We start from the raw sequence: 27238 nt of genomic DNA, 5'->3' as shown, positions 1-27238 counted from the left end.
ATAGTTGTGTTTAAAACCCATGATCAGTTGATTTAAATCCATTCAGCTGGCCTTCCTCCTCGCCTGTGGCTCCGGTCTCCTTTGCCTTGGGCCCTTCTGGCAGCCCAAGCACTCTGGCTAGGCAGACCCGTTGCAGGAATGTGACCTGTTTGCAGAGATCTCTGTGGCTGTCAGAGTGTCTTTCTGAGTTACCCACTGACACTTTAGTGACTCTTCTCCCTCCAGGAGCTGTGGCCAGTACAGTGGAGCTGTGCCAGTTGCCCTCTGGCTATGTCAGCAGTTGCAGGCTCCCCCATGGCTATTTTTACTCTGGCTGGGATGCGCTCTTCCCCATGTCTGAGCTCTCCACTTGCTTGGACCAATGTTTCCATTGAACGATCAGTGCTGGCTCCTGCTCCATGCCACATGGGGGATCCAGCCTGGGGACTGGGGCTGCCTGTAGGACTGGGGACATCGGCTGCTACACTTGAGGCCCCTGTAATTTGCACTCCCTGCTGTGCATGAGTGGCAATAAATGTCTCTTGCTGGTGTCAGTTGTTCCCTTCTTCATTCTCAGTGGAGCTGGGGTTTGAAGCGGTTTGAATAGCTATCCCGGACTAGTTTCTGTTTCCTGGGACTGCCGCCAGCACTGCCAGGCCACCAGTACAGCAGGGCGGCTAACGCGCTGCTGGAGACAGCACCCTGCAAAGTCGGTTCATCCTCTCGGGAGGCTGGGTCAGAGTCTGTGTCCATTCAGGAGAGAACGAAGGGTCTCAGTGAGAGCAGCAAACCCCCTAGCTCAGAGGGGGCTCAGCGGGCAGGCTTCCCACGCGCTTAGGGGCAGGCATATCATCCCAGTTCTGAGAACTGCCGCTTGCTGGCTAGTTACTGCTGCTCATCACAAATTTTAGGCCCTATATAAACTGTGGCTACTGTTTGCATATTGTTTTTAAAATCCCCAGTCTACATGGATGGAAAAGCTATTGCCAGCCACAAGGAAATATTAGAGCCCTCTAGCCTGGTCTGCCCTTTGTGGCAGTGTCTGGGTCCTTGTGTGCTTGTAGAGCACCCCGCATGATGGGCCCCCCTGCCTGCCCCCCTGAGCACTGCTTTCATACGGGCGTTAGAGATGCTGCACCCGCTCTTTCTTATGAGCCTCAGCCTGAGCGTGGCCTTGCCCTGTTTGCAGGTGGCCAAGGACGTCTCTGTGCGGCTCCACAACGAGCTGGAGGTAGTGGAGAAGAAGAGGATCAAGCTGGAGGAGGAGAATGAAGACCTGCGCCAGAGGCTGATCGAGACAGAGCTGGCCAAGCAGGTGCTGCAAAACGAGATGGACAAACTGCGTGAGGTGAGAGGGCTGGGCTGCATGGGGGACTGAGCATGTATGCACCCTGCTGTGTGGGGGTGAGGGATATTTTATGTATCCCTGGCGTACCAGGAAGCCAGCCCAGCTGTTAGTGGTTAGTGGCTACAGGCTGTGCCTGTAGAAGGCTTCCTGTCTTCTTGTACCTTGGGAATCCACTGGCCTCTCTGCTCTCCTCATTTAAATGGAAGCTGCTTTGCCATCAAAATATTTGTAACCTTCCCCCACCCCCCCGGGTTTGCAAGCCCTGGGCAGTGCTTATCTCCTCTCTGTGAGCCTCAATGGCCTAGGGCCTCAGCTAAGTTGCTTGTGAGATCTCCATTCCATCCCTACCAGTCACTAGCCCTGCTGGGATTTACTTCGCTACAGTTCAGGGAGGCCTTAGCAGCAGGGGCTGACCCGTGTGCCTCCAGCTCTCTGATTCGACAGCAGCGGCTTTGACTGCCCATGTGGACGCTCTCCATAGACATGGACTAATAAATACTGTTCCGCCCTCCTGTGACGGTTGGTGAGTGGGGCCAGGGTGGGAGGTCCAGGAGCTGCAGAAGACTTCCCTCAGGGGGTGTGTTTGTTTGCTGGTGGAAGGGACTGTGACACTTTCCCAACATATGAATGGGGTGCCTGAGAGGGAGGAAACCAGCCCCTCCTGAGCCTAGAAATCTCAGTCGGCTTTCCCTGGGACACCCTGGGCTCCGTTCCAGCCTGAGGCATGTGTGACTGAGCTGCAGAGGGAGGGTCCATGCATGCACCGGGCAACTAGTGCATGTAGGGGGTGACAGATAGCGTGCATGTGCCATGGTGGGGAGCTGGCTCCTGGCAGCAGCCCGGGTCTGGGGTCACTCTGGGCATAGAGTCCCCCCTCCCTCCCCATTTCCAGAATGTCTGGTGCTGCCCTTGCCTCTCCCCCCATGTGTCTGCCTCACAGCAGCATGCATGCCCCAGTCAGCAGCAGCGCCATGCCCTGCCTCGTGGGGCTGGGAGGGCACTGCTGATCCTGCAGCCTCCCAGAATAGCCTCTCTCCAGCATGTATCATCTGAGTTGTGCCCTGAGCCCCTGCCTTCAACCAGGGAGCTGGGGCTGGCTGCAGGACCCCGGGGGCTGTCTAGGGGAGGCGGCTGCGGGGCAGGCCAGAGAGGAGCATTGAGAGCCGACTTGCTTCTCCCTCCTGCAGGGCCTGCTCTCCCTGTCATGCTCTGGGCTATGACAGTAACGTCAATACACATAGTTCAGGGCAGGAGCAAGGGGAGTCACTGAATATGTGGTGTGGGTGGGTGGGGGGACCAGATGGAATTACCCTGACTGGCGTTCAGCTCAGACAGCAGGATCGTTGGCCTGGCTCAGCGCTGGGCACCTTTGCTGACCATGAGCGCTCGAGACTGTGCCTCGCACAGCACAGTACAGCACCCCCACACCATGCTGGGGCCTTGGTTCCATGCTCACCCCCAGTGCCATTCCCTGCACCACTGGCCCAGGCCAGCCCCTCTGGGGAGCCAGCAAGCTAGCCACCCACCCTTGTGAAGTGCAGTAACCCTCCTGCCCTGCCTGGCTCCCTCCTGTGCAGATCCCTTTCCATGGCCCTTGTCCTTGCAGGCCAAGAGCGGACTTTGCTTACATGTTATGTGAGCAGCTCGGAACTAATCTCACACTTGCAAACCCTGTTAGCAAACCCTGTCCAGCTGCTCTTTGTACAGGGCTGGGGTTGATTTCAGAGCAGCGGCTCTTCTTGAGCTGCCTACTGTCTGTCCTTGCCCTCCAATGCACGTTTGGCTCAGTGTTCCCTTGAGCATGGCTCCCCAGCCAGAGTGCTGCCCAACCGTGAGCATACGATACTAGCTTGTGTGCAGCCGGAGATCATGGACTAGCAAAGGAAAGCGGCTGGAGCAGAACTGCGGGGAATTCTATGGCCTGATCCCGAGAGGCAGAGAAAGCTGCAATGTGAGCGTGCTGTGAGGAGACGGAGAGTTATTGATGTCTAGCAGTGGCCAGGGATTAAGGTTTGTGTGTCGCCTGCACTCAGGATCTCGCTGAGAGGTGCCAGAACATGCAGCACCAGGGTGTCGTTGTCTAGTGCTCCTTGTTCAGAGGCGAGGGTGACCCCTCCAATCCCAGCCAGTTAGTGCCAATGCAGAATTGCCCCCGCGGGAGTGGCAGTGCCCTGTCCAGGCTTTCAGCACTGCACAGAGGAGAGCTGCATCTGGAGAGTTCTCCCTCATTCGCAGGGCTCTCTCGGTTTGGTATCGCAGCTGCATGCCCTCTGTCTGGTCAGTTCCTCCTCCTCGCTGGAAACACCTTCCTGCCTCCTCTGCCAGGCAGTTTGGCTTTGTGTTGCTGCGTTTCTTCGCCAGTCTTGATGCAGCCCAGCTGTGTTTGTCTTCCTGCCTCAGCCTTTCATTTCTTATTCTGAGCAACTGTGCATGGAGGCGGCAGGTGGGAGGAAAGGCCAGTGCCGTGCACTGGTGTTTGAAGTCCCTCTTGTTAATCTCCACAGCCTTCAGACAGGAAGATGCAGCTCCTTAGCTTTGCTAGGGAGGTGGATCTGCCTGGACCTGGGGGCCCTCAGGGCTGTCCCAAGGGCAGTTGTGATCTGATGGAGTAGTGAGCTTGAAGTTAGACATGGCTTGTGCTCTCTTCTCTGCAGCTGACTTGCTTTGTGGCCTTGGGCAAGTTGCTTCCCCCTCATTATCTCAGTTTCCCATCTGTGAAATGGAGCTGCTAATGCTGACCCTCCTGGGGAAGGGGCTTGAGAGAGGAAGCAGTACATAAGCACAGAATATTGTCATCTCAGAGGCAAATGTGCAGTTCCCTGGAGGTGCCAGCATGACTAGAAACTGTTCCCATGCACCTGAAAGCTTGCAGATGTGCCAGAGACAAATCTATAGGGAGGGAGTGTGTGAGAGAGAGAGAGACACACACACACCCACCCCCCTGCCCACTGCAGGTGTCTTAGCTAAAGCCAAACTCTCCTGCCTCTTTTACAGAGGGCTGCGAGGGTCCACTCTGGGCTGGGGAGAACCATCCCTTGTGCCAGCTCTCAGGACTCTGCACTTCAGAGGTGTGTGATGAGCGGGGGCCGAAATCTCTTTTCAGCTGGGAGCTGTGATTTTCAATGGCTTAGACCTGAACTGCAGGTGGGGTCAGATCAGGTCCTGACTCCAGCAGGCATCCTCTGGGATACTCATGCTTGGCTGCTAACTTATTTAGCCCGCTGTTCTTGGAATATGTCCAAACTGTGATGCTCCTCTGGGCTGAGATGCTGTCTGAGGTGGCTCAGCAAAGGAGCTGGACTGGCACGCCCATGCAGTGGATACCACGAGGCCAGCAAGGTCCCAGCTCCTAATTAGCAGCTTCAGTGATTCATTTGGTTGTCTAATTAGGATTTCTGAACAAGTGAGTTAACAGCCCTCAGCCGCCTCGTCATCCTGGGCTGAGTTGCATTTTGGCAGCGCAGCAGCCGAGCTGGTTAATAGCAATACAAACAAGCCCCTCTCCACAACTCAGCACAGGGACAGGTTTGCCCCTAAGGGGATTAGAGGCTGATTATTTCTCCAGCCGGAAGAGGCATCTCCCATAATTGGATAAATGATGGGAAGGCCAATCGCATGCACCGCGACACCTGTGGCTTCATGCATCTTCTCCCCTCCCAGGGCTGCATCTCCCGGAGCGCCTGAGTCCTTTGGCGGCAGGAGGGGGATGAGACAGGACCTGGTCCTGATGCCCAGCGGAGCCGCGTGGCGGAGCTCGGCACACCAGGACTGACATGTTAATCTGAACCCAGCACTGCCCCGCAATCACAGTCCTGCTGCCAGCCCGTAGTGCTGGATGGGTGCCCGGCGGCATGGCCGCGCTGACACCATGACCCCAGCGGCAGAGACGGACAGGACTGTAAAAAGAAACAGACTAACACGGCTGCTACTCTGAAACCGGACAGGACTGTAGTGCTGATATTGCAGGCTCAGGGACGCCCTCTCCGGACGTTACCCAGCCGCTTTTCTGGCCTTGGGGTGGGACAGCTGGGTCCAGCCCTGTTCTAGAGTCATGCTGGTGTCACAAGAGCATTTTGCTGCTGGGGGAGAGATGTAAGCGTGGTATGGTCCTGCTCCTTTGGGAGGGTTTGCTCACTGCATGAGGGCTTCCCAGCAGCAGCAGCAACCCTGACAATGGGCATGTCCTTGATAGGAGTGGCCTAGATCTCAGCACCTTGGCAAAGGCAGCGGCTTGCATTGCTCAGCTGCATTCTTTGGCTGCCGGGTCCCAGCACCAGCTTGTGTCCCTGATTAGTAGTGTGGCTGGCAGGGCTGTTCACCAAACACTTGCTGAGACTGTGGGGTTGAGTAGGCAGCTGGCCTGCTCCGCCCGGGCGAGGGGAAATGCCTGCATCTCGGAGGAGCAGGAGACCTGGTGGCTCACAGTGGAGGGTTTCTCAAGACCCACTAAAGCGGCATGAAATTTGTCCCCTTCGAGTCAGTGTGGCTTCTCTTCCCCCATGGGTCTCTACATCAGGAGCAGGCAGCAGTGGCTGGAAAACAAGAATCAAATTCAGCTTTGAAAAGAGCTGTGAAAAGTGGTGGGAAGGAAGGAGGTAACGTGCAGGGAATGCAGGAGCAGGTCAGGCGCATGGTGCGTGCCTGCGACCTGGCTCTGCACCCTCCATGATGAGGAACTTCCGCTGTGTGTGAGGCTCCCTGAGCAATCTGCTTGGCAAAGGGCTGATGATCATGAGCATCAGAGCCACTGCACACCCTTCTCTTCACCGCCACACTACCTGGGGGGCTTGCGGGGGCAGGGTTTGCCATGCTTCTGCATCCTGTCTGCTGCCCTGCACGTGAAACAATGGCGATGAGGGTCCTTGTCCCGCAGGCTCCCACTGCCCACCCAGGCGCTCGCTCCTCTTCCTGCTTGTGCTTTGCCACAACACATTGAAAATCCGCCATGGTGACAATGGCTACGCGCCTAGCTGGTCATCACCCCCCATCACTGCACTTTCCTCCTTTCTGGCTTGCCTCCTGCCCGGCTTGCCAAATGGCAGCTGCTAAACTTACCTTGCTTACCTGCCAGACCCACCCCCAGCCGGTGAGGGAAGTGGGAGGGACATGGCCATGAGAAAGGGATATTCGTCCCCCCTCCCTCACTCCCCTACTCGGAGCTGGTGAGTCACAGGTGGGTTTTAGGCAGGGCGAAGCATTGGTGCTTCCAGGGCTAGGGTAGTTTTGGAGCTAACCCTACCAGCAGCAAGCACTGGTGTGCACGGAGCCTGGGCTGGGCCAGCCCCCAGGTCTGTGGGTGCACAGATGGAGAATCTTGGGTCTCACTCAGATAAGCACATGCGTGTTTTGCCGCTTACCTGAAATGTATCCCAACCTCTGGGGGCCCTGCCATATCCCACCGCTCTCTGCTCCATCCAGTTGCTCCCTTCTCCAGTAGCCCCTGCCTTGCCCACGGCCCCAGCAGCCTTGTCACCCGTCGGGTGCCGGCCCACTCTCCCCACACGCAGTGTCTCTGGGCAGGCAGCAGGCCGTCTTTGCTCTGAGTGTGTGGGGAGCAGCCTCTTCCCCCAGGCATCCCCCATTTCCTGCCTGCTTATCTGACTCCCCCCACAGCCACCTTCCCTAGCTGACCTTTCTCCCTTCCTCAAGCCACCCCCACCGTGGTCCCCTCTTCTCTCTCCATCCCAGCTCTGACTCCTCCAGGTGGCGGCGCCCACTCCCCAGCTGACCTGCCAGGCTGTTCTTGGGTCCTGCTCTGCGTGTGGCGAGCAGACACGGCAGGGCCTAGGGAGTGAGCACTAGCCCAGCAGGCGTGTGTGGGGCGGGGCGGTGGGTTGTTCTTAACTCCTCTTGAGCAGCACGGCCCAAAGCTGCAGCCGCGGGCAGGGAGGTCAGAACCCCAGGTGCTGCGTGCTTGGAAGCTGGGTTGTCCGAGCTGCTGGGGGTAGGAGATGAGTGGGGGCGTCTCTGGGAAGATTCATCATGGAGTACCCCGCCTCACCCTCTGTACCTGAGGCCTCTTGGGTACTGAGTGGAGAACCGGGGCTAGCCTGCAGCTTTGCTGCCCTGCTGGATCGGTCTGACCAGCTGGCCAGGCTGCTGTGCATGTGGCCAGAATGAAACCCGCTGTACGACGCCAGCTGGTGGAACACCTTACCCAGGTTTCAGTTCTGCTGCCCCATGTCGGGTGGCGAGGAAGAGGCCGGCTGGTGAGGAGCACTTGTTGTGGTGTTGGAGGGTCATCTGGGTCATTCGTCCCTTCCCTGAATTCACTGTCTGCTGCCCAAACACTCCCTGCTGGCTGGTGCAGAAAGTCAGGTCAGGCAGCTTGGCTGGGAGGGTCCTGCCTGGAACTGGCTGCCAAGTCTGAGTCTCTCCTGTTTACCTGAGGTACTTGCTCCCCCTCCCCACAGTATCTGAGCCCCTCACCATCTCCCATGCATTTATCTTGACACCCCTGGGAGGCAGGGCAGGCTTGTGACAACCCCGCCCCCTGCACAGATGGGAACTGAGGCCCCGGGAGGCTAAGGGGCATGGCTAAGGGCACACAGGAAGTCGGAGGCAGAGCAGGAAATTGAGCCAGGATAGCCCCAGTCCTAGGCTCGAGCCCTGCCTTGTCTCATCTACCTGGGGGAGTGTGATGGTTCTGGGCTCAGTGGCATCATGCTGTGGACAATGTGGTGGTGACTGGGGCAGTTGCATATTTAGTAGAGGTATCGGAGGGACATCTGTAACAAACCCCCTACATCTTGTATTGGCAAGTGCTTGGGCCTGCCAGCTCCATGCTGCTCCAGGGAGGGAGGAGACCACGTGAGCCTGCAATCCGTTTGGTTTCCTGGGAGGTCTGCAGCTGTAGCAGGCTGTGGAACTGAAAGCGGGTGTTAAAATCTCATAAAGCTCTCAATCAGCCGTTCCGCAAAGCCCATCTTCATGTCTGCAGCATTCGGCTGCTCTACGCCTCTGTCCTTTCCATGCTGTATGAGGGATCAGAGGCAGAAGCTGGATTCCAATGAGCTGTGGGCTCTGGCCTTTCTCTGGAGTTGCTCTGTCCCCAGCACAGATAAATCTAGGATTCATGGGCCAATATGTGTAGTGTAAAGGGGAGCTGACACATTGGGGAGCTGATGTGATTTGTGGGCTGCTCCCTGGCAGAGAAGCCCAAGAGCGTCTACATTCCCTCAACCTGTCACTTCCTGCAGTGGCTGGCAGTCTTACACTGGGATTTCCAGGAGGCCAAGGTGACAGCTGTGGGGACTGGGTGGGCCGGAGCCAGGCAGCTGGGAGGACAGGGGTTTTAGAGGCTTCCTGGGAGAACTGGACCTCTGAGCCCTGCAGGAGTGCTTCACCTTTTGCCTGGGGCAAGTAAAATAGAGCTGCAGCCTTGGGGATTGAGATCTAATCTGTTTTATAGTGGCTGCAGAGCAATGAATAAAAATTTTATTAAGATAATGTTGAAGTAAAAAGAAAACGGTACAGAGTTTAGGCATAGAAGTTTCTGGTTATCAGGGAATAAGGTACAGATTATCAAGGGGTGCGAAATTCAGTTTAGGAGCAGGTGGCGTAAGGAAAACATGATTTGCAGTCTCCCTGATTGGGGGTAAAAGTTTAATGGGTCAAAGTACAGACATTGAGATATGGGGGTACGTTGTCCATATAATGGCTATGTTCATTGTGGAGTATGATGAGCGGATACAATGATGAGGATGGATCTACCCTCATTTGGTGGGATTTAATGATCAGTGAGTTTATGGTTCCAGCTCACATGGTCCAATGGAAAAAGTCTCTCAGTCCCTTTCCCATAGTTGATGCACGATGTCGTACCGGCTCACACCTCCTGGTAGGATACATCTGGAGTCAGGCTCGAGGCACATAATGCTCTCTCCTCAAAGCCAAAAACACTCCTCCTTACCTCCCGCCCCCAGGAATCCTGCTGAGCCCACGTGAATTATCAGGTAAAACAAATTCTGTTCCTGCAGCAACGGGAAAAGAATTTTAGCAGCAAAGCTGCTCCTCTCCTGGGCCAGTGGTAGCACCTGGGCACCACCTGTGTCTGCCCCTTTAGACTGGGAAAGAATAAAGAACTCTTGGACCCCACCTGAGAGATGGTCCCAGACCTGGGCATCTCGCCTGAGCAGAGGAATCTGCCATGCTTCCCCAGGCGGGCAGGAGTCTGCTCAGAGCTAACAAAATCCTTGCTCCAGGGAACGACTGGGCAGTGCTGCCTTGTCAGGCCTCATATTCCTGAACAAGCTGATAGAGAAGCTAATAAATGAGCAGAGTCCAGTTTCTCCTGTTGGCCAAGTAGCTGGACCCTACTGCATCAGGCTCCAGCTCAAGGAATAAGACAGAGACAGCACCCGTTAGTCTGGTGGGCAGGTACAGGTGCCTCCATGCTCGTGACATCGGGCCTCTGCTGCAGTGGATGCCTTTGATCAGTAGACAGTCCAAGCCCACCTCTAAGTCCCTGCACAGATCAACAGAAACACCCTGAACTGGCTCAGGTCGTCGCTCTCGCAGCAAACCCAGAGTGGTGTTATAGGCATCTGAGCAACAGACAGCCGTCCCTTCCAGCTCCATCCTCTTCCTCATGTTGCCCTAAATCTGGGGAAGGCCCATGGTGATGCAGCCTGGGTTGAAGTGTCTGCTCAGCCCCATCTCCCCGCTTGCTCAGTGCCTGGCGGAGGTCAGCTAAGCTCAGGGCAAGCCTGAGGGGATGCTGGTAGGAAGAGAGAAGTGCTTTGTTGAGCTTGCTTCCTCTGACATCTTCCCTCAGACTGTCGGGCTGTAGCTGTGGGTTCCTGGACTCCGTTTAAAGAATCGCGCTCTGGTGCTGGCATGCTAGCCATGGGAGTGCTGTAAGGACCTGGACAGACTCTGTCTTTGGCTGGTGATGTCAGGCTTGAGCTGGGGGAGCAGTTAAGAAATAAAGATGCTGTTTCCATGCAAATCTACGTGATCAAGACTAAAGCTGGGCAGCCAATCCAGGAAGTCCGGCCTGGAACTGGAATGACTGAAGCCGGGAGTGTAGGTGCATGACTGGCTGGCAGAAGCTGCTGATCTAAGGTGCAACAGAGGAGCTGCCACTGGTTGTGAAGCCCCAGGAAATGCCCTGGGCCAAGGTCATTATTGCTACTCTGAGCTGATGCTAGAACCACATGGGCATTTGCGACATTCTTGGTGGGTGGTGCAGGACACTGCTTTGCACAGACCACCACGAGCTGGTCAGATCTTGCAGCCCCTCCCGTTGTGCTTAGTCACAGTATTGTGTCAAGTAGCCATGCAAACCACCTCACAGGGTTTGTTCACTCTCTGGCCCTGCCCTGAAGCTGTCAGAGTCTCATTCCTAAGGGAGCCAGTCCCCTCACAGAGCAGCCTGTTGAGCACGGTTCCTCTTTGCGCCGATTCCCGCACCAGCTTCCAAACCACTTCCATCACCAGTACAAGGCCTCAGGCTTGATCTCCAAAGTCATCAGTAGGTCTGGTCCAGCTGTATCGGTCATACTGTCTGCACCCAGCATTCGTCAGGGCAGCTGTCTCTGGGTCTGTGGTTTACAGAGCCCAGGGCAGCTCATGATAGAGTGACTTCCCTCCAGAGTGTTAGCACTGCAGGGAGACAGGCCAAAGCGGGTGGCTCCAGAAGGCCTGCAGCAGGATTCCTGTACACATGGAAGTTTTTCAAGTGCGATGATCAGAAGCCAGGGAGGTTTGTGCTGGTGTCCACTTTACATTCTGTGTTGCTGAGAGGTGCCAGGCTGAGCTGTCCTTTATCACCAAAACGGGTAGTAGGATCAGAAGCTTCCCTCGTGTGCTTCTGCTCCTCGTGGGGTACGGGGTGCCCCTAGAAACCCTGGGGCGGCAGCATGGCCTATTGGGTAGAACAGGGAGCTGCGAATCAGGGCTGCTGGCCTCCAGCCCCAACTGTGCCATTCTAGTCCATGGCAGACCCTGACTGTGACAGCACTTCCCTGCTTCACTGGGGATTGGCTCAGTACTTGGTGCTCTTCCATCCCCAGAAGAAGGAGGCTGGGAATGCAAGGTGTTAAACGAGCTGCCAGCAGCCCCCTTCAGCTTTCATAAGCTTTCGTGGGCTACAGCCCACTTCATCGGATGCATAGAATGGAACATATAGTAAGAAGAAATATATATGCATACAGATAAGTTGGAAGTTGCCATACAAACTGTGAGAGGCTAATTAGTTAAGAAGAAAAGGAGTACTTGTGGCACCTTAGAGACTAACAAATTTATTTGAGCATAAGCTTTCGTGAGCTACAGCTCACTTCATCGGATGCATCCGATGAAATGAGCTGTAGCTCACGAAAGCTTATGCTCAAATAAATTTGTTAGTCTCTAAGGTGCCACAAGTACTTCTTTTCTTTTTGCGAATACAGACTAACAGGGCTGCTACTCTGAAACCTGTAATTAGTTAAGATGAGCTATTATCAGCAGGAGAAAAAAACTTTTGTAGTGATAATCAAGATGGCCCATTTAGACAGTTGACAAGAAGGTGTGAGGATACTTAACTTAAGGAAATAGATTCAATATGTGTAGTGACCCAGCCACTCCCAGTCTCTATTCAAACCCAAGTTAATGGTATCTAGTTTGCATATTAATTCAAGCTCAGCAGTTTCTTGTTGGAGTCTGTTTTTGAAGCTTTTCTGTTGCAAAATTGCCACCCTTAAATCTTTTACTGAGTGGCCAGAGAGGTTGAAGTGTTCTCCTATCGGTTTTTGAATGTTATGATTCCTGATGTCAGATTTGTGTCCATTTATTCTTGTGCATAGAGACTGTCCAGTTTGGGGCATTGCTGGCACATGATGGCATATATCGCATTGGTAGACGTGCTGCACCTTCCCTCCCCTTTAACTACATCCTTGGCCAAAGTCCATTCAATCAAGCTGGGGACCATGTTGTGATGGGATTTCTCCTAGTCGGCAGCAGTGTGCCTCCATAATTAAGGTTAAGATTTTGTCATGGATATTTTTAGTAAAAGTCACTGACATGTCACGGGCAATAAACAAAAATTCACGGAAGCTGTGACCTGTCTGTGACTTCTGCTGCTGCGGCTCCATGGTTTCCTCTGCCACTGTGAGGTACCCCCACTGCCCGCAGCAGCTGGAAGCTGCCGGGGAGGGAGCGGTCTCCCTCCACACCCTGCGGCTGGGAGCTGCAGGGTGACCATATTTCCCAAAGAGAAAACAGGACACACCCAGCCATTCACCCAAGGAGCTGCCCTTCCCTTGCGCGAGGCTGTAGCCCTTCGCTGAAACCCTGAGGAGGCTGTTGCCTGTCGCTGGAACCCTCCCGGGGCCCTGCTAGCTGCCAGCTCTGATCCCTCAGCCCCTGGGGCTGAAGCAGAGAATGTCAGGATGACCATGGTGACATAAACATAGCCTTACCCGTAATGCAGTTGTCAGGCATTGGTATTGTTTTTGCAAATGGTTAGATTGACCTAGGTGGCAAAAAGGTCAAAGTTCACACTTGGGGGTTTGTTTTCTGCGTTCAGCAGCCCATAACCAAAGCTGGCAGCAAACGGCAGGGTTCTAGCTCAGGGTGGGGCACACGGCCGATAGAGCAGTCTCTTGGTGCAAGTGTCTGCATGATATTAAATAACCGAATTCACAAATGCGTTGCAGTGTGCAAACGACTCTGCATAACCCTTCTCTCATCTCTTTCCAGAATTCGTTGAAGAAAAGGGGATCTCGTTCTGTGGGGAAGACTGAAAAGAAGCCGTCAGTCCAGGTACCCAGACTGTAGCCACTCAGGCCTTCCTAGGGCCATGTTGACTATCCATGGTGTTGTAGAACTCAAAGAGCCATGCTCACCTTGTAGGTCGCCAGTCCTGGCATAGCAGTAAAACTGTGCACATGGAAACGTCATGTCTTAATTTGCGGGCCCTGATGAGTCGAGTGGCCCCTGGGGAATGGTTAGGGTGAAGGGTTTCTAAAAAAGGGTTTGGAACGTAGCTCCCGAGGCCTGGAACCAGAAGTGCTAAGTGGGTTGGCCAGCCTGCTCAGCCATGGAACGATGCTGGTGCTGCAGAGAGCCACGTAGCTGACTTTCTCTGGGACGAGCTGGGGCTCTTCTCTGGAGAACATCCAATGGCTGAGGAGCAAATGGAGCATCTGCCCCAGCAGTGCTCCTACCTGGGATGCTAACAGTCGCTTTTCTAGGGAGTGCTACAGAGTTCATGCTCTCACCCCCACGTGGCTGGGTGGGGAGGTGGATGAACATATGGCATACTGAGTGATGTGCTCTGTAAGGAATCTCAGCCAGGTCTCCTTGGCCGGAGGAAGGATACTTATGACACAGCTGGAGAGTCAAGCCTGAAGAAATGGGGTGGGGCTCAGAACAGTCCAGACTCCACTGGGGTAACGAGGATCCATTAACCAGAAAACTCCTCAGACCCAGTACATAGCTAAGTGCCCTTGCTTTAGACCTTGGCTCTGGGCCTAGCTGCATGGGATTGATGGGGATTGCATGACAGGGTTGCTTGCAATAGCAGGGGACTGGACCTGATGACCCAGGAGGTCCCTTCCAGTCCCATATCCTGTTCCCATGTGCCTGGTGGAGAGAGCACCGTGCCTGGCTAGAACAGTGATCCCAGCACCACTTGGGCAGTTTTGACACTGTGAGATATTTAAAAATCTGACCCAAAGCTCAGCCTGCAGAGAGGGTGTTGTGCCCTGGTTATCGGGTGATTGTGTGTGTCCCATTCACACCTGCCTCTGCAGCATGGGCCATTGCCCACGGGCATGCTCAGGTATCCATCTTGCTCAGACGGTTTAGTGGCTGCAGCTGAGGTGCTTCTGTCCAACAGTCTGGCCTTGTAAACTTCTTGAACATCATGCACTCTGTATCACTGCCTTGTGCAGGACACTGGACACGCAGCAGATATGGGCTCTCTCCACTGGTGGAAGGATTTCGTCTCTCAGTGACTGGTGTGTTCAGTGGCTTTGACTCTCTAATAACCTGACTCCCATGTGAAGGTTCAGAGTTGGTGTTGTCACTGCAGAAATGAAAGCAGTTTATTGTTCATAAAAGCCTCTCTCAAAGGCTGATGTCAGCATTTTAGAGTTAGGAAAGGACTGACCGGTAGAGTCTTCATCGTTCATTCCTCTGGTTTGTCTCCAGCGTCCAAATGCTTGATGTTGAGTTCTTGAGCTGCATTAGTTAATCCCGAATAACAGTGGAATATCTGAATTACATATAAACCAAGTCACTGGCAGCAATGCCAACGGGGTTCATTAGAACGATACAATGATACAAAGGAAATAACATGAGTCTGCTGCAACAGAATGAGTGTTAGAGGAAATTCCAACTCATTGCATTGCAGGGTTAAACTTACGGCCCTGCTTAAATCTGCAGTGAGGATAAAATTGGTCTTCCAGGATTTGCGCACACAGAGAATGGTCCTCAGTTGGTGTAAATCAGCATAGCTACACTGACATCAGTTGAGCTGATTTCCACCAGCTGAGGATCTGGCCTGCCATTGTATGTGGGCGCATACCGTGGAGGGCACGCACACAGATTCACACACACGTACAAAGTAGCCACTGAAATAGCGGGTATATCTTACTTGCAGAGTTAGGGAAAGGTCCATGTCTCCTGAGAGTTTCTCTCACCCCCATACCTGTGCAGTGAGGATAAATCTGATAATCCACTGCCCACCATGACACACACTTGGTGGTGGTTCTGAAATCATTGACCAGGAAGCAGTCTATGATTTCCCTTTGCAGGGTGTTTGTGTGTTAGCATATCTCTTTGGTGGAGGGGACATGCTGAAGAATGGAGGTCTGTTTCTGCTGGTTTCTTTGTCCTTTCATTTGTGGCTTTTCTTCCGTCCTCCCGTATTTCATCAGTGGAGGAGCTTGGTCAAGACAATTGGATGTTCCTGAGAGCACACGTCTGTACATGTGTTGGGGCACTGTGGTTAATGGTCAGGTGCACCAATTTGCACGTTTGAGCTGCACTTGGAAACGCTGTCCCCTCTGCCATCTTTGTCCCTCTTAGTGGGAAACGTTCAGGCCTTTGAGAACATCAAAAACATTCTTACAAGACATTGTTGAGACTGAAATATAAAACCATCCCCACATTCTCCTAATGAGATACCACAAAGGGCAGAGGGAACAAACCCTAACCCAACTCCAACCACAGGACATAAACCTCGTGTTTCTCGGGCTGTCATCTTCATGGAGCCAAGAAAGACCCCATGGCTGCTGCAAAGCTGGGTGAGCTCAGGAGATGGACCCCCAGATTCTTCAGAAATCCCTAGGGTGTGAGCAGTATGCTGGTGTGCAAGGGTGGGCAAAGGGATTAGGCTGTCCATGCTACTGAGCGAAAGGGTCTGGGGGACTTGAGGCTCTGCCTCATGTGAGTTATGACCGTCCCTGTCTCAGCACTGTGGGTAAAACTGGAAAGGCCAGCAATTTCTCAGCAAGACTAGTCCTTTCCCGTGATGCGACTGATGTATGCCGTGACGAGTGCAGCATGAACACCTAGAGAGATGGCGTCCTTCTGCCCACCCTTAGCTGCGTTCGTTTCCTCACTTGCTTGTTTCTGCGGGAGGGAGTGCTGTTCATGGGTAAGTCTCAGCACTGCTACTTGTGTGCTATGAGCTGTCGCCAGTGACGGCTTTGATTCATGATTGCTGATTTAGAGAGTTCCTGGGGCCACATCCTGCTCACATCTGACTGGTGTAGTATGAAATGTGACTCTATTCAAATTAAATGGGTGTTAGGTGGAAATCAGACAGACTGCTATAGGTGGGCTTCCATCTGTCGTCTGAGTGTTCATAGAGCACCATTCACCATCACTTCTAGGGGTCTGATGGTTCCAGGCCAGTGGTTTGCCAGTTCTGAGTGTGTTGATCTTCAAGACTAAGACTTGAATTTTCTCAAGATCTGAACTCCCATTCAGGCACCTGAGCAAGGGACAGATTTTAAAAGGGTACCACATCTTGGGAGCTGAGATCTTTTGAAAATCTGGCCAGGAGTGTCCCCATGGGAGCTGCAGGGAGATGTGGGTTTTGAAAATCTTGCTTTTATTTAGGTGACCAAATGGAAACCTCTCCTGGAAATCTGCCTCCAACTGAGGGTGTTCAACACTTGAAAATTTGGCCCTCATAGGATATAGTAAGGGCTATATCCTGTCCTTCGCAGTACACCGTTTTTCCACTGATCTGAAATCGGCTGGTGAGCTCCTGCAAAATGTTCTGAGTGAGGCGGAAGGATAACATGGGGCTATCATGCCCACTGCCCTGTCAAGCAGGGGTTTGTGCCCTAGCTTGGGAGCAGGCACCCACCTTTGCACTCTGAACGAGGCTGCAGTAAAAAAAAACTGTGGGGTTTCATAAAGCAGCCTGGGAAGTTTGCAGAGTTAATAGCTACTGCTCATCTGAGGGTGATGCAGGCTCAGGCGTAGCTGTTGAATTTGAATTTTCAAACTGTATTAGCCATCTGGAAAAAAGATCTTGACTGCTTCACAGGGCACGCAGTGGGAGGGATTCGTCACCAGTGTGCAGAGTTTTCCCAGGAACACGCTTTCTCCCAGCCCTGAAAACAGGAAATGAAATGCATTCAATGAGATTTACAACCAACGGACCCTTTGCATGAGGTCATATTCGTGGAGCAAAAAAATCCCTAACGCACTTGAGGAGTCCAGGAAAGAAATCTCCAAATTCCTAATGGCTTGGCTTTTGAAAGACTGATGGTAAAGAACAGCAGAGCTGAGATTTTCTCCTCGGCTGTCTCTCCGGATGTGGAACAGGTCCAGCTTTCCCTGTATTCCACATGCAATGGCTTCATCCCATCTTTCTGGCTTAGTATTTACTGCTGGGTTTTGAGATGGAAGTCACAGAGTGGAAGTGCTCTCTAGCCCCTCAGGCATCTGATGTCCCCTCCCCACAAGACATGTGCTTGGCATTTCGCAGGGAGCACCCTGCTCCTCTGTGTGTCTCTGTCTCTTGGTGTGAGCAGGGGAAGGGGCTCCCCCAAGCTGCTTTGGAAGGCTGACTTGACAGACACCTAGAATATGTATTAGATCAGTGCTGGCCCTCTATGCCATTGTCAGCAGTGGGGCAATTCTCAGAGCAGTGGAGTGAATTCCTGCAAAGGGAACGATAGGAAACCTTCCTGAGGGTAGGGAATAGTCTCCCCAGGGAACAGGGGGCCTCCCCGCTGCCCCATGGACAAAGTACTAGAGAGCAGTGCTGAGAGGAGCAGCCCAGCATTGGTCCTTGGAGGAAAGGGGGCAGATGGGACCTATCAGGGTTTCCCCATCTATGCTTATGCAACGAAGTTGTGGCATAAAGGGCCAGCTACTTCAGCCATTGTGTCAGGATGTGGGTGGGACTGTTTCAGTGGCCGTTGGGAGCTGTACAGCGAAAGGCCCAGCTCATTTTGAAAATGTACCTTTGACATTTCCAACCCTTAGACAAATGAGATCTGTGTTTGCTGCTGCTAACGTCCGTGGGGATGTATGCAGCACTGTCCGAGAGCACACAGAGCGTCTCTGTGCCCCGCGCGCTCAGTCCAAGCACAGCGAGCACACTGCAGGCTGGATGGAGTGACGTGCCCAGGGGAGGGAGCGAATGGGAGGGAGGCTCTGCTGCTCTGTTTTGAAACAATTGACTCCTGTTGGCTGGGCAGCAGAAGGGAGCCCAGAGGGGGGATTTGTAGCAATCTGAACTAATTCAAAACACTGCTGCACTTGCACAGCAATGCCAGGCTTTCAGGAGGAAACCTGCTTGTGGTTTTTATTCTTCCACATGGAGTCTGACAGCTTGTTCCCCATGCTGCTGAAACAACATTTAGCTCTATTTTATTGGCCCGGTTAGAGTGAAGTGTGAACATCATTTCAGTGTCATGGAGCTTCAGGGGTGTGAATTCCTCCTTGTCAGTTCAGACCAGTTGGGGCCCATCTCCTGTGTGATTAGCTGCTTTCCAGCTCCCTGGGTACCCTTTTCCTGTGTTTGCCACAATTCCGTGGAGCTGTATTTCCAGGTATCTGAGGTTTGGTAGGGCCTGTAGGAACTGGCACTCTGCAGACCCGAGAGACAGTTTTCTGACAGACAGAATGTCTGCTATGGGCCAGTTCACTTGGTTTTTCTCCATGTCAGTGTCCCAAATTAATTCACAACTTTAAGGGCCAAATTCTGCCCTTAGGTTTGAGAGCGCAGCTCCACTTCGTGATTTGAGCTCCTGGACTTCTCACATGCCCAGTGTAACTGAGGCAATGAAACCGTTGAGGTAGGCCCATTAATTCTCAATAAACTGCAGTCCATATGAAGCCATGTCTTGTGCTCCTGGCCTCGTCCTTTGGCTCAGGTGTATGTTGATAAATTACAAATAGGCAGGTTGACTACTTCAACTTTGTAGAGCTGCAAACAATAGATATTAAAACGCTCTGTCCTGGGAATTATTTGAGGGACATTTTCTGGCCTGTGTTGTACAGGATGTCAGACTAGATGATCACAATGGTCCTACGTGGTCTGTGACGCTCATTTTTAACCAGAAGCAGCCTGTTTTCTAATGCCTGTGCCATTTTGACCCCTAGGAGGACAGCGCAGACCTAAAGTGTCAACTGCATTTTGCGAAAGAAGAGTCGGCTCTGATGTGCAAGAAACTGACGAAGTTAGCCAAGGAGAACGACAGCATGAAGGAGGAGCTGGTGAAATACCACTCTTTGTACGGGGACTTGGAGAGCTCTCTGTCCATAGAGGAGCTGGCGGACTCCCCTCATTCGCGAGAGGCAGAACTGAAGGCCCATCTGAAGCTCGTTGAGGAAGAAGCCAACATCCTGAGTCGGAGGATCGTGGAGCTCGAGGTTGAAAACCGCGGGCTGAGGGCAGAGATGGATGACATGAAGGGACAAGGTGACAGAGAGCTGATGGGGCAGGATATCCGGTTTGCTTTCTCCTCCACTAGCTGTGGGGACGCTGGGGAGAGCCAGGTGGAGCTGAGGCGACACCTGCAGTTCGTGGAAGAGGAGGCAGAGCTACTGAGGAGGTCACTGATGGAGCTGGAAGACCAAAACAAGCTCCTCATGAATGAGCTGAACAAGTACAAGTCAGACCACGACCTGGACATCACTCTGTCAGAGGACAGCTGTTCAGTGATCAGCGAGCCGTCCCAAGAGGAGCTGGCCACAGCCAAGGTGCAGATCAGCGAGCTCAGCGGCAAGGTGAAGAAGCTGCAGTACGAGAATCGCGTGCTACTCTCTAACCTGCAGCGCTGTGACCTGGCCTCCTGCCAGACCACGAGGCCGATGATGGAGACCGACGCTGAGGCTGGCGACTCTGCGGACTGCATCCCGACCCCTGTCTGGAGAGAGGTGCCCGTTGGAGGAGAGAATGATGCCAAGGACCGCCCTGAGAGAGGACCTGGCAACGGCAATGGGAAGTCTCAGGATAACAGCCCCACCTGGCTGTTCAAATCCAAGGACTTGGAGACTCTGCTCGGCATCCGGGACCAGGCCGCACTTGTCAGCAAAGCCATCGATGTCTTGATTTCGGACTCTAATGGCTTCACCTCCAGCCTGAAGGTGTGTCTGGACAATGACTGCTTGGACCTGGTGCTGAGCGAGCCGGTGGATAACAACAGTGAAAGCACCAGTGACTCCAAGCTGATCAACATGATCTTTGTGAGGCTCCGTGTCCTGCAGCAGGAGCTGAGCTCCTTCATGAGGAAGGTGGATCACATTGGGGACTGCTGGAAAGAGCAGATGGACCCTTTCTCCTTCCTGCCCAGCTGCGACACCCAGGACTCTCCCAAAGGAGCACTGCGCAAAGAGCTCAGCTCCGACTTCCAGGTAGGGTGTTTTCCATGGCATTGCCGTTCCCGTGCAGTGGTGGTTGCTTTATTTGCCGTGCTGTTTCTCCTGCTTTAACAAAATAAACCCCACCTATAATGTAACCTCCCTTGTGCCTTTCTAGAGTGAATGACAAACTAACAACTCACTGCATGGTAATGAACCCACAGACAAGATAGGACTCTGCTCTAACAGAGTGTGCGTAGGGGGAAGGTGGAGCCCTGGAGATGGGGCAGGCAGAGGAACACTGTTTTGGATCATCGTCACGTCAGAACTCTTGGGGCATGGGCTGGCTGACAGGGAGCCTGTCCCTAGCCACAGGTGAAGGGCTCTCAAGTACAGTCCTACCTCAGCATGCCCAGGGTCCGTCCCAGGTGACTGCACTGTTCTGCAGACCCAGCAATAGCTGCCTGGTCTGATGCCAGATTCCTGTCATGGTGAAACATCTCCAAGTGAGCTCAGACCCTATCTCAGCGAGGCAGGAGGCTCATATGAAATCGGTACAGTGCATGGGAGAGAGGGCAAGGGGTTCTGTCCTGGGTCTCCAGGATCCCGGTGGCACCCCACCTAACAGCCATTCTTTGGGAGAGAACTTCCTAGCCCCTTTGCTAAGTGCTGCAGAGAGAGCCCATGAGCAAGAGACTCCAGAGTGAAGATCTGAAAGGCAAATTTCAGTAAGACTCTGAGCATGTTCTCTTGTCCCTGGGGAGCAGCCCCCCCATGCCGCTGGAGCAACAGAATGCGGCTTGTCCCAAAGTACGCAGTCCCCTCGAGATGCATGGTGGCGCTCGCCTTGAGGAGCGTCTCCAGCAGCACCATCTCCTCACGGCATAGACCCTTGGCCACCACCATCCAAAATCTGACCTGCTGGGAATGTGCCCAAAACCCTGGGTTCACGCTGTTCCCCAAACCAGCCAGCACGCTTCCCCCCCCCCCCGAGCTCCGCATCACCCAGCCCATGTGCAGCAGGAGGAGGGGGACCATAGCTGGGAATTTGCAGATTGCCAGGGGAGGGTAGAGGGCTCCGGGCTCTGAAGAGGGAGCAGATTTCCAGAGGTGGCCGGGTGGCAGTGCCCCTTTCCGAAGCGCACACTCATTTGTTCAGAGTTCTATTTTCCTGCATGCTGCTGGATTTTAGTCCAACCCAGCCCAAGCCCCCCACCCCACCAGTCACTGCATGGCACCATAACTGGGGTTTGCACATTTTTTCCCTCTCTCTCTCTCTCCCCCCCACACCCCAAACAATCCAGCCCACGTGTCTCCTCATCCTGTGTTTCCTTTTGTTTTCCACATTGTCTTATGCCACTGTGCTGAAGCTCCTCTTCCTCTTCATCCTTTTTGTTGTCTTGTAGTTCTTTGCTGTTTCTGAGACCCATTGTTTTGTTTGTTTTTCTTTTCTTCCTGCCCTTTTGGTTTGTTCTCATTAACTTGCCCATGCATGCAGCAGCCAGACTTTAGGGACGGTCCAGACTGGGACGCCGCGGGGAGCCGGCCCCCTGACCTGTACCGCAGCAACAACGCCATGGATGTGGACCCCAGTGTGAAACTCCCCAGGAACTACAAGCCCTACCGACCTGACGAGAACGACTCCTATGTCACCGAGGTAGGTGAACAGAGGGGGTGGGAGCTCCCCGCCCTGCAGGAGATGAGGCTGGCCTAGGAAATGCTGAGTCAGCGGGGGGAGGGGGAAGGCCAGAAGATATGAAAGGGGAAGCGCTGATGTGGGGCAGGAGTGGCTTTGCTGGGGCCCTTGGGGATCTGCCATGGGAGAGCTCTCGGCACCTGTGTTCAGCATGCCCATGGCCCAGCTGGGTGAGTGGGAGCACGGGCCCACAGGGCTGCTGGATCACTCTGAAAGCTGCTTTCTGGAGCTTGCCAGATGTGGGTGGGGAGAGCTCCTCTCTCTGTGGCAAATGGGGTGATGGGGGAGAGCACCGCTGAGCTAGTAGGGCAATGGGGTAGACTCCTTCCAGAGAGCAGACTCCAGCTAGCAGGCTGTGTCCTTCCCCATGTGCCAGCAACACCTGGAGGGGAGCCGGTTGTCCTGGGAGGAGAGAGGGCTGTGGGATCCCGGGCTGCCATAAAGCCCTGCAACTCCTCTCGTGTCTTGGAGCTCAGCCAGCTGGTGATACGGGCACTGCAGGCACGCTGCTCCCAGCAGGACCACTTCCCTAAGCAGACAGGCACAGTGCAGTCAGAGCCCAGTGCTCACGAGAGGGACAAGCAGCATCAACCTGAGTGTCCCTAAAATGCACCTGACCCATGCATGATGGGTCTGTGTCTGTTAGCTGCTGTGGAGAAGGGGGCTTCCCCTCTCGCCATCTCCCACCTCTCTTCCCAGATCGCCCTGGGTCTGTCTGTCTGCGGGGAGGGGTTCTGATTGCTTCTCCACAGGCAGGAAAGTGCTGCCGGCCCCAAACGAGGAGCGCCTTGCCCAGAGAGCTCCCTGTGCTTTCTGCAAGCTGCCCATCCAGTGCTCCGTCTTCCTGACATGAAGCCTGGGGTAGTTGGCTTTCCACAAGCTCTGGGAAACGTGTTCACATCCTGTCTCTGAGCTGCCTCCTCTGTGCCATGGGTTTTGTGCTCCTCTGCCACAGCAACTTCGACGTTACCCTCTGCTGAGCCAGGCTGCGGGTTTGTTGCCAGGTTTAGCCCCCGACCCAGGGTGGTTTCATGCTTTTGTTTCCAGCTCCCGAAGTATCCATGGACCTAGCTCTTCTGCAGAGCGTGTGGAATAGTCTGTGCATGTCTCAAGAGCAGCCCTGTAGAGCACATGGTACATTTCCGCAGCAGCTGCTCAGGTTGCAAGGCAGAGCTGTAACAAATTTGAAAGACCAGTTCCCTCCTCGTTTCAGCTCCATGTGTGGTTTGCAGCAGGGACATGTAACTAGATGGAGGTTTAGTTTGCCCTGAAGCTAACTCTGGGTTGGCTGGAAAGCCAGACAGTTTGGCCTTTGTGGCAGAAGATGGAGCCATGACTGAGAAGCCCTGCCTCTCCCCTCCCCAGTCACTGCCCCAGAGCTCGGGTCAGGGCACTCACAGCAAGGCCCTGCCTCAGGCACAGCCAGCTGGGCTCTGCTCCCTGGTCCTACCTCCTCTGCCCAAGACATCGCTGGCGTGATTGGCAGCTTGGTCCATCCCCATCCCCTCTGACTGGCATTTCTGTACTGCTGGGCCCAGTGCCCTCAGCTGCCCCCATTGTCCCTGTGCAGCAGGCATGAGCCCCGACACTTGTCTTGGGCTACTGGGTAGTAGGGTTTTCCCCAGCCTGGCCTAAAAGGGTTTCCCCACCCTCTTAGCACTCTTTCTCCCGACACACACACACCCATGCTGAGGCTGGGAGCTGCTGCCCTGCTGAACCCACCTGCTCTTCATTGCCTGCTCGGCCTGACTGTTCAGGAGGGACTGCTGTTCACAGCACCCTGCCTGCTGCTGCCTCAGCTCCCCTGCAGCCCCAGTGGTGGGCACTCTAGGGCAGGCATGGATCTGGCTCTGTGTGGTGTTTCCGCCAGCTTAGTACTAGCTCTGTGGCCCTGCCCCTCCCCTGGTAGGGGGCGTGCTGGAGTCGGAGGGGAATGGATCCAGGTATTCTGTACCACTGCAGCAGTGATGCAAGGCAGGGCCTGCACTGGAGGCCTCCCCAGTTTCAGGCTGCCCCTCAACAAGGGGGAGACAAACTGCCCCCCCGGCCCTGCACTGGCCAGTCTCTCCAGAGCAGGGTCTGGGTTCTGAGCTGTCTTGGCATGAGTCTCATTGCTGCCTTTTCACGATGCGGCGTGTTCCTGGCACGCTGGCTCTGCTGACGGGAATCTCTGTACAAACTGGTGCCGTGTGTCTATGCCCTGGCCTCTGGGTGCACAGTCCTGCTCCGTACCCGGCTGGTGGCTGGAAACCTTGAGCTGTGCCACCTGGCACGCTGCTCCCTGCACAGTCCCACAAGCAGCTGCAGTTCCTGTGTAGGGCTGAGCTCCGTGAGCTGGAGGGCCTGTCGGAGCCGGGGGAGGGCAGAGCCTCGGGAAAGGTTGGAGCCGTTGGCCTGGGGCTGCGGATCCCGGTGGGCCCCTGCTCCCAGACGAGTGGGTGTGGGACACCCAGCCACCAGTGGGGCTGTTGGTTCCATTGCTCTGAACTAACCAAGGTCCAAACATGGGGAAAGGGTCTTTAAAATGTGGGGCTGGGATCCCAATGGCAGGGGATGGGCCCAATGGCTCACTAGAGGTCCTGTCCCTCCCTAGGGATCCTGTGTGCAGCCACCTACTGCCAGGCAAGTCCAGTGACCCTTGGAGGGACGGGTGCACTGGGAGAGCAGAGCTCCTGGAAGGGGAACTTTCCAAGAGGCCAGTTCACACCCCAGCCTCCAGCGTGTCTCCTCCAAGCGCTGCTTACGGGGGTGCTGTCCTTGCACCACCCCTCAGCTCCTGTGCCAGGCCCAGTGTCTCCGAGCTGCTCCCTTAGTGCGGTGTGGCTCTGCGGCTAAACCGAGAGGGCTATGGTTAGGGGCCAGGGTCTTTCCAAACCACTGCTTGGCAGCAATGGTGTGAGCTCATCCCATCCCAACAGCAGCATGATCAGGGCTGGGGCCTTTTTGCTCTCGTATGCCCAGGAGCAGTGGCTGCCGTGAGGCCCCAGTACAGCAAACGACCACCTGCCCCAGGCTCCGAGTCCCTGTGTGCCTGTCTGCAGCGCCTCCCAGCTGCGCGCCGCAGAGCCTACGGGCCTTGGCTGGCTAGTGAGGAACCTGGCGGGGAAGGACGTGGCCTCCCCATTTTAAAGCTGGCTCGGCTGCGGCGCATAGAGGGGCAGTGATGAGCTCCAGGTCACGGCATGTGTCAGGAGCAGAGTCCAAGAGTGCAGCCTCTGAGCCCCCTCCTCTGTCCCTTGGCCGGGGTGGAGCCCAGGAGAACTGAATCCACCGCCCCCTCCAACGCACTTGTGCCTGCTCCTGGGCCTTGCTCTCCAGGGGAGAGGAACGAGGCCTGGACATAGCGGAGTGCCGGGGGACTGACTCTGTCCACTGCCCATGCAGATCAAGGAGCTGCAGCTGGTGCTGGCTGAAGCCAATGAGAGCCTGCGGGGCCTTCAGGAGCAGCTCACCCAAGAGAGGCAACTGAGGAAGGAGGAGCTGGAGGACTTCTCCCAGAAGATCTGCCAGGTCAGTGAGAGGCGCCGCAGGGAGCTGCTGCAGCAACCAAGTGGGGTCTATGCCACGACCACCTGTCCCTGCCTGGGGTGGGGGTAACTGGGGGCAGCCAAGAGCCAGGCTGGGGATAGTCACAGACATTGGAGGAGACAAGCCCAGAACCCCACCCAACTCCCACCACCTCCTGGGCAGGCACGAGACAGCCACTGCCTGCCCCATCTGCTGGGAGGAGAGGGGGAGTCTCCTTGAGAGCTTGTGGCTGTCAGCTCCTTCAGAGGAGTGTGCAGCACCCAGGGCCCCCCCCCCCACAACTCGGACCCATCTCCCCCCAGCGCTGTCAGAGCTGTGCCACAGCCTCACCTTGAGGCCTTCAGCATACCCGGGCCCATGGGATCGCCCCCCCACCTGCCCACCAGCGTGCCTGGGGCTCGCAAAATGACTCCCTATGGCCCCACACTAGCACACCTGGGGCCCGCAGGATTGCCCTCTTCCCCCGCCTACAAGCACGCCCGTGGGATCAGCCCCTGCCCCTACAGCATGCCCAGGGCCTGCGGGATCACTCACGCCCTCCCTCCCGCCCCCAGCACACTCGCGGGGACCATCCCCTCCCTCCCCTGCCCACTAGCGTGCCTGGGGCCTGCGTGCCTGGGGCCTCCCCACCAGCCACCAGCATTCCTGGGACCCCCTTGCCCACTAGCGTGCCCAGGGCTCGTGAGGGGCGCACACACGCCCCATAGCCTGTCATCAGGCCAATCATCCAACATGTCCATATTTCTCCCTCCTCCCCGCTGCTGCTCCCCACAGTTCCCTGGCACAGCACCACTATCTCCAGAGCCAGGTGACCCTGCTCTGAGCTCCCCTGGGACAGGACTGGGCCCTCCCTCTTCCACCGCCAGGGAATGAGTGACAGCCCTAGGAGCTCTGCTCCAGTCTCTGCCCTCCCCACCAGGGGCCTAATCCCCCAGTCCCGCCACCTGCGCAGATCCTGCAGCATCACCCACTGGGGGCCCTCGTGTGGCCAAGGGGAGGGTCCTTCTCACAATGGCTCTCCCCCAGCTGCGGGAAGACCAGCAGAAGGCTCTCCTGAGGCGGGAGTTTGAGCTGCAGAGCCTGAGCCTCCAGAGGCGGCTGGAGCAGAAGTTCTGGAGCCAGGAGAAGAACCTCCTGGTGCAGGAATCCCAGCAATTCAAGCAGAATTTCCTGCTTCTCTTCATGAAGCTCAAGTGGTTCCTCAAACGCTGGAGGCAGGGGAAGATCCTCCACAGTGAGGGCGATGGCTTCTTGGAGGTAGGGCATGCTGCCTGGCCTGCGTGCCATGGGGAGTCCCTGCTGCAGCCAGGAGCTCTCATCCCATAGTCAGCCGGGCACGGGGCTGCACTGTCCCAACTGGGGACAGGCAGGTCGCATGGAGTGGAGCCTATCCCAGCCTTTGTGACCCTACACATAGATATGTGGCCTGCAGAGCCTGTGAGTCGCAGCCCAGGAGGGAGCTCGGCATGCTGGGACCTGCAGTCTCTGGGTTATCAGCTGGGTAGAGCCAGCTGATTCTGCAGCCCCCTAAGAGTCCTGCTCTTTTAACCCAGGTCACCACAGGGACCAGCTGCCGGGCAGTAAAGTCCTGCAGTATCCCGAGGTGAAGAGCCCCGTGGCCCATTGCTGAGCCAGCTACTCCCCACCCTGTGCTCTGTCCTGGGTGGTTTCCTGCATCTGGGCTGACATCTCACCCCAGACTGAGCGGGTTCCGAAAGGCCCCAGGCTTAGGCTGTGCATGGGGACACCTGGGCAGTGCTGGCCAGGGTCGGGCTGCGCTGGATCCTGCCCCCTTTTCTGCAGCAGAAGGGAAGTTGGGCTGCTCGGCGCAGGGGGAGGAGTGGGAGCAGCATGGAGACGTGGGAGCCACAGCAGGGCTACTGGCCCAGCACCTTGTGTGTCCATGGTTCCGTGGTCAGAGGTAGTGCCTGGCA

General features: G+C 55.3%; 1 protein-coding gene across 8 annotated transcripts in view; it reads left to right on the top strand.

Moving 5' to 3' along the window:
* SOGA1 (suppressor of glucose, autophagy associated 1) overlaps nt 1-27238 on the top strand; it is a 106204-nt gene that overhangs the window by 28154 nt on the left and 50812 nt on the right. For 7 of the 8 annotated variants that reach the window (XM_043495528.1, XM_043495526.1, XM_043495527.1 and 4 more), the window contains exons 3-8: nt 1169-1327; nt 13004-13066; nt 18881-20134; nt 21579-21737; nt 25161-25286; nt 26331-26561. In XM_043495528.1, the coding sequence (XP_043351463.1) occupies nt 1169-1327; nt 13004-13066; nt 18881-20134; nt 21579-21737; nt 25161-25286; nt 26331-26561 (1992 nt within the window). The remainder of the gene's footprint in view (nt 1-1168; nt 1328-13003; nt 13067-18880; nt 20135-21578; nt 21738-25160; nt 25287-26330; nt 26562-27238) is intronic. The other variant, XM_043495523.1, reaches the window with a different exon arrangement.

This window comes from Dermochelys coriacea, chromosome 13 (genome assembly GCF_009764565.3).
Source record: "Dermochelys coriacea isolate rDerCor1 chromosome 13, rDerCor1.pri.v4, whole genome shotgun sequence".
In the NCBI taxonomy this organism is placed as follows: Eukaryota; Metazoa; Chordata; order Testudines; family Dermochelyidae; genus Dermochelys; species Dermochelys coriacea.
Note: the sequence above shows the minus strand (reverse complement) of the source record. Positions and strands in the feature narration are given on the sequence as shown.